The sequence below is a fragment of the Erpetoichthys calabaricus genome, chromosome 10 (assembly GCF_900747795.2).
Source record: "Erpetoichthys calabaricus chromosome 10, fErpCal1.3, whole genome shotgun sequence".
Lineage (NCBI taxonomy): Eukaryota > Metazoa > Chordata > Cladistia > Polypteriformes > Polypteridae > Erpetoichthys > Erpetoichthys calabaricus.
The window spans coordinates 124,596,711-124,603,491 of NC_041403.2; the positions used below are offsets into that span (position 1 = coordinate 124,596,711).

The 6,781-nt window shown below is 36.6% G+C and overlaps 1 protein-coding gene across 1 annotated transcript in view; it reads left to right on the forward strand.

Moving 5' to 3' along the window:
* The window catches only part of LOC114659405 (ubiquinol-cytochrome-c reductase complex assembly factor 1), a 103,569-nt gene extending 97,364 nt beyond the window's left edge, over positions 1-6,205 (forward strand). The window contains exon 9 of the mRNA XM_028811875.2: positions 2,657-6,205. Coding sequence (XP_028667708.1) covers positions 2,657-2,791 — 135 coding nt within the window. The 3' untranslated portion in view covers positions 2,792-6,205. The remainder of the gene's footprint in view (positions 1-2,656) is intronic.
* Positions 6,206-6,781: the final 576 nt, after the last annotated feature.

The window sequence follows — 6,781 nt, forward strand, 5'->3', positions numbered from 1 at the left end:
GGAGATTTTAGACAGTGCTTAGCTATTGTTCCACATTCCATGCGCTCAGCTATTGTTCAGTGCACCTTAAAATACGCAGACAATTGGCATTGCTTTCAAAAGATACAGTTAGTACAAAACATGCGATGTCCAGATCCAGATCATAACAATTGGTTATTACAACTGGGAGATGGTACACTCACCAATACAGATAGACTTCACCCAGATATTATTACAATTCCTCAAGCCTTTGTCTGCGACGACTTAGTTACAGACAGATTTGGAACAGCAATCTCATTAGACCAAATGCCCCTTTTAACACAACGCACTATATTATGTCCAAAAAATATTAATGTGAAAAACATAAATACCCAAGTCATTGCATTACTTCCTGGAGAGACACAACTCTTTCTAAGCTCTGACAAACTTGACTCTGATCACGACAATAACCATCTTCATTGACCTTACAAGTTCTGACCTGGAATTACCTTTTACACCTAAACGGCGTGTACAAAGAAATTTTCCAATAAACCTTTACACTGTGCCACACACTTTATTGTTTGCTTTCTATTTGCATCATCTACACCTTCACACTATTCTATATCTCATTCTTACATCACGCTCTTTGTCATTCCCAACACCAGGGGTTGGCGAGCGAAGCGAGCAGGGGGCAGAGCCCCCTAGTCTCACAATATTACACTTAGAAATACTTTTTTCAGTATCTAAATTTGTTGTTGCTGATAGCTTCTGGGAGAATTTTGTAAGCCAGTTTTGATTGATCTGCCTTTTGAAGTAGCAATTTTTGTAAATGGTGTGCAAGTTTGTTTTTCACTGTGTTCCTCTATTGTATATTCTGAAATGCTATCGAGAGTATTCAGATTAAGGACTTTTTAATGCTTTTTAGTGTTATCAGTCCATGTAATTTAGTTGTTTGTCTTTGACATTCTGATTCTGATTTGGCATCATGAAACCACTTTGAAATTCATTTTTCTGTAAACACATGTGCATTAAGAAGAGCTACAATATATAAAGCCTGTTTCAGAGATGAGCAGTACTGTTAGTGTTTTATTGATGTTGAAAGACTATTAAAGCAGTGCCTCTTAAAAGTATAGGGCCAGAGGTATCTATGTTTGTACCCTGCCTGTTGTTCCCTGTGTAATTGTCTGGTGAGCTTCTACTTCCTTTGCTGTGTCACTTGCATCCTTTCTCCTTCATTTAGTAAAATTATATAGGCAGTGCAGTTCATAATGTGACTTTAGAGCCCAACAACTTTTGTATCAGGTTTAAGTGCCTTTAGCAGTAAGCAAAATATGAATGTAGCACTGTAATTATGGCAGAGGCTAGTAAAGGCCATCAGTGCTTCAAAGCTTTAGGCCAGTTGGCTGTGTGTCCTGGCTCCCAGATGATATGATTCTGCCTGCTGCTCCCTGTTTGTGGACAATTCTATATAATGTTACCTGCTGCTTCAGCTTATTTGGTGACTCTACTGCAGCTGTACAAGGTCACCTGCCATAGTGTATTTAAATGTGTACATTTGATTATTTTATTTTGGCTTCAGTGTAGCTGTGACATTTCTTAAAAGTGTTATGATTGAGCATTTGAAGGTATGACTAATGCCTGCAATTACATTTCTGATCTTTAGAATGAATGCTGTTTTGTTTCACTTTAAATGAAAATTTGTCTGGGTGAAGGTGTTGTCATATGTCAGTATGTCATATGCGTACATGGCCAGATGTCAGGAAAAAGTAGACTCTAGAAGAGGTCTAAACTCATATGTGTCAACAGCTGTTCATCAACATACAGTTCTAACACCCTCCATTAAACAAATGTGATGATTGAACTGGAAATATGCACAGTTTTTATTTGAACATTTTATAAAAAGAATATTTTCATTAATATGAGCTTAGAAAATCAGGTGAAAAAAAGTAAAAGGCAGTCAAAGACATTAACATTGCTAGTAAATTTGGAATGATATTCAGAATGCAATGCAAAACAGAAGAACTATTTTTAGAACCTCCTAATTTGTAAAGATTGAAATCTGAGAAAAAAATAAAGACATCAAGTTTTCTTTGTGAAAAGTGATTTTGACATGGCCGTGAATCTCAGTACTTACATTTTACTCTGTTTTCCATTACACTGATTTATAGATGTGAGACCTAATCCACAATGGTGGAATCTTTTGAGGCCTAACTCACCTAGCCTAAAAACCCACATTTAAAAATGTTATAAGTTGCCATAACCACCCTTAAATTAATTCTAGCATTTTCTTACACAAAGCAGTGTATGATGTTACCCACTTTAAATCCATCAATCCCTTATCAAACTTGCTTAATCCAGTTTACAGGAGCAGGGATCAATTTTATATGATAATGATTAATTCTTTTGAGAATAAATAGGATTAGACATGTGGTAATTTAAGAATCACTTTTTAATGGTACAAAGAAAATGTGTGCAGAGATCTCCATCAGTCTTAACCCATACAAAAAGTCTAAATTTATATAAGAACCCAGGAGTACTTGATAAGGTATAAAAAAAGTAACAAAGTACATAAAATTGTGACATGCAGCGTGAGGTGCACAGATTAGTTTCACTAATTTATTTTTGCATTTAAAGCAGTCTAGACAAGAATTTCAGTCGATTACTTTTCCACTTTCATTTTGTCTTCTGTGTTTTCTAGATGCAGTATTTGGATTCTCTGGATGGTGAGGACTTGCTGCTCACTGGGGAAGTGAAATGGCGACCTCTGGTGGAAGAAAATGCACAAAGCATCGTAAAATTGGCCACTCCAACTTACAATGACACAGGGCTTTGAGGGCTTTGGACAGCATACAGATTAAAGGAACCAGTTATTTCCTGCGTAGGCATTTTGCATTGTCCATGCTCCTAGAGTGCCTCTGAAAATGTTCCTTCTTTCCATACAAATGTGAACCTTCAGTGAAAATGAAATTACCCATTACCAATATTTCTGAGATCTGTCAGTGTTTACAACAACTGGATAACTTGCGCATCAGCCACTGTAATGAACTTGGTCCTTCCTTTGTGCAACTGATACCTTGAAAATAGAGAGATGAATAATTATAGTGCCCATGATGCAGGAGACTACGTTTTAGGCAAAGAAGGAAAAACAGAACATAGCAGTGCTTTTCAATCATGATTTTTTCAAAAATAAACAATCAGGTGCACCACTTCTACTATTTTATTCTGACTGTTATGCTGCTGGTTCCTCAATGAGACTGTGAAAATTACTCATTCTCATTTTGGAAACGTGGAAATGTGTCAGTTAAATTATTTCTAATACACATCCTTATCCAGTTAGCAGCCATGTGTTAACACATTGTCTGTTATCTTCATTCACCTACAGATGGGGAAAAAAATACAAAAGAATAACTGCAATTGCAAAGGATTACCAGCTAGAGTACTGGGTAATGAGTTCCACCTCCATTTTAGGGCTAAGTGTATTTAAAGAAATGTTTTTTTTGCTTTTTTTAAAGTCACTATATACAGTATAAATGATTAACATATGAAAGAGAAAAAGAGTATATAGATTTAATTTGCAGTTTATATCAAGCGTTTAGCAAGATTTAGGCATGCAACATTTATATACTTCAGCTTAATATTAAAGTTCATATTTTTTAAGTATATTTCTGTAAAAGATCATTTCAGCCTTTGTAAATGATTTAAATATTCAGAAAATATAGAAAATTTAAAAATGTTTGCACATAATTGCTTATTCTTGCTCTTTTTTTGTCTAACACTAGAAATTTTTAAATTATAGATTTGTAACTGTTATATGAGGTTTTTTTTCACTCTTTAACCAGTAGGTTTTCAGCACAGTGAACATTTATGACCCATTCTTCAATTCCAGATCAATTAAACTCACTTAATGTATATTATGCAAGCATTTACCTGTGAAATTTTCCAAATGTTAACAAAATTAATATTTTTGCTACTAAATTACATATAAGTTGTAGCTCACTATCATTCAAATATCTTGTCTTCTATACTGTTTATCCTGATGAGGGTTTAGCTGGGCACACCAGACATTTGTTTCCCCAGCAGAAGGACTCAGGGACTTTAGTACCCCCAAATCAATTAAAAACTTAAAACCCCACAAATGTATCCTGGGTTCCATCTCATAAGCAGAACCAAGGAGGCATGCTAACCAGATGTCCAGGCCAGCTTATGTAACTTGTCATGACTGAAAGTGCTCCATCAAGATTGTCAAAGTCCTCATCCTGTCTCGCAGATTGAACCCAGCAAAGCTGTGGAGTAGCCTCATTCTACACATTTTTACTCACAGTTTCATTCTTTAGATTGTAGGTTATTGACCAAAGCCCTATAGTTGAAGATAGGAAATACTACCTAGGTTGTAGCCAAGAGTTGTGTTCAAGTATTTAATGTCCACCTTCCCATATAACACTTGCTGTACCAATCCATTGGTCAGTGTAATGGTCTTCTCTACTCTCAGTAGTTAATTACACTGTGCAGGTCATGAATTCCACAACCTGCCGAGGGTGATTCACTCTCATTTACAGACAATAACTGTTTTTCAAAGAGAGAATAATTATATTGAATGTGGAAGTGATGAGTGTAATCCCAAGAGTATTACATTCATGTATTTGATGCTCCAGATATATGTTTGATATGGCCAAGGGAACATCATTGTTGGCAACCAGCATGGGCATGACCTCTGGTGCTTTGTTCTAGCTTGTTGATGAATATCACACAATGGATGGGACACACTTGGGAGAGTCTTAAGCTCACAGGTGAAAACTACTGCCACACAGCAGCAAACCTGAAACCCTGTACTTTAAGCAGCACTACAAGATACTACAGGGTATGTAGTCAAAAGCTTATTTCAGATTCACAAAATGTACTTTACCTCTTAAATGTGACAAGCTGGATTTTACACTCCAACACTCCCACGCAGAAGGCTTATATGTTTATTTGACCTATAATAGCTAGAAAATATTGTTTAGTTCCAATTTTTAAAAATGTTGTCAAAAAATGAAATTGAGCATTGTTCTGGCCAGATCTCATTTATGATTGTTGGCTAGATACTGCAGCTCATCTCAGCCCCTGTAAAGTTCCTATCTGCAACAGTGGGTTCAGAAATTCCTCAAAGTGCCATTTACAGAATATAACAGTAAAGGTCAACATGAGAACATACTGTGTCAGGGCCTTTCCAAGTTACCAGATACATTTGCATCATTTTTTGAGGTCACTCAAGTTATTTTCCAAGGTGTTTTATAAATTCTTCCCACACTTGTGACTTCACGTCAACCACAAATGCCCTCTACCTGGTCTGTTATTACCAAACATTTAATTTGTAAGACCTTTCTGCTAGCACAGCTTGAAATGCATTCTTCTTTAACTTGACAGCTTCTTTGACATTTGATGAACTCCGCTGTTAATGCCATGACAAACAGTGTTGACCTTATGGCTTCAGCTCCTTATAGCCAAAACCACATCTTGAACAGTCCATTCAAACTCCTATGTTCCAACAAACCCCCAAAGATGTGGGAGCTGTTCTTCCAGAGGTAAAACTATTTCTCAGGGTACACCCAACCTCTCCTCATCCTCTCATTAATTTCAAATTTTCAGTCTGTTGACCCATAAACAACAGCTAGCCAACAATTCAAGGCTGCTTTGAGTTGACTGTCTCATGCATTGCTACAAATTGCACTGTTTTGAGACCCTCCTCTTGTGGTACCTACAGACTGCAAAAGTAGCACCGCAAAGGGCAGAGGTATTGTATCAGAGCCAGGGCTATATGCACAAGAGAGTTCCACTCTGTCTTCTTAGCTCAGTTTCCTGCAATGAAGTGAAATTCCATATCCCAAAGTCAAGTTTTAATTCATATGGTTTTCTCTATTCAAATTCAAGTTGCTGATAACCTCCACATTAGTGGCTGTGCATCTCACTGTCTCCATTGTACTTAGTGATCCTACAGTGTAACACATATTATATAACTCTGGGATAGCCAGTGCAGTTTTCAACAAAGTGGAGTGCTGGGCTGATAACATCACTTCAGGAGAGGCCCACCAAATCAACAAGCTAATTAAAAGGCACGCTCAGTTATGGGATACGCTCACAACACACTGGAGGGAGTAGTGGAGGAGAGAATGAAGACAAAACTGAGAGCCATTATGAACAAATCTGGCCATCCTCTCACTAACACTAGCTTTAAGAACTTTAAGCTAAATAATTATTCAGCAGAAGTGTGTGAAGAAAAGCTACTGGGTCTCCTCCTCACCTAAGGCAATATGCCTACATAATGTCTCACTGTAAGTGCTCACTTGTCGTTGGCAACATCTGAGGTTTTTTTCTTCTTTTCTGTAATTCTTGTGTGTGTTTGAGGGGGTTATTGATGTTTGTTATAATACTTCTGTGTTTGTGAGATTCTGTAGCAGCTGAATTTCCCCTTTAAATAAATAAAGATAGATCTATCTATCTATTTATCTATCTGTCTATGTGGGAGATAATTCCTGCATATTGCATACTTCAGTATAACACTTCTGAATCCTTAATTAATTTTTTAATTAGACCAAATGTAGCTCTTGTATTCACAAGTAATTTTACCAGCATATGAAAGGCCCTTAACATGCCACGCTCCACAGACATTATTAACTACGTTACTGATACTTTGTAAGACCAAAAAACACTTTGTTAAGGTCTTATTACATAACAGTATATGACTGAAAGAGGTATTATTGGTAGTACCTAACCTAAAGTGTTACCCACAATGGAACATAATTTTATCAAAAGGGGCTGTTTAAAATTCTACTTAAATGAGCCCATA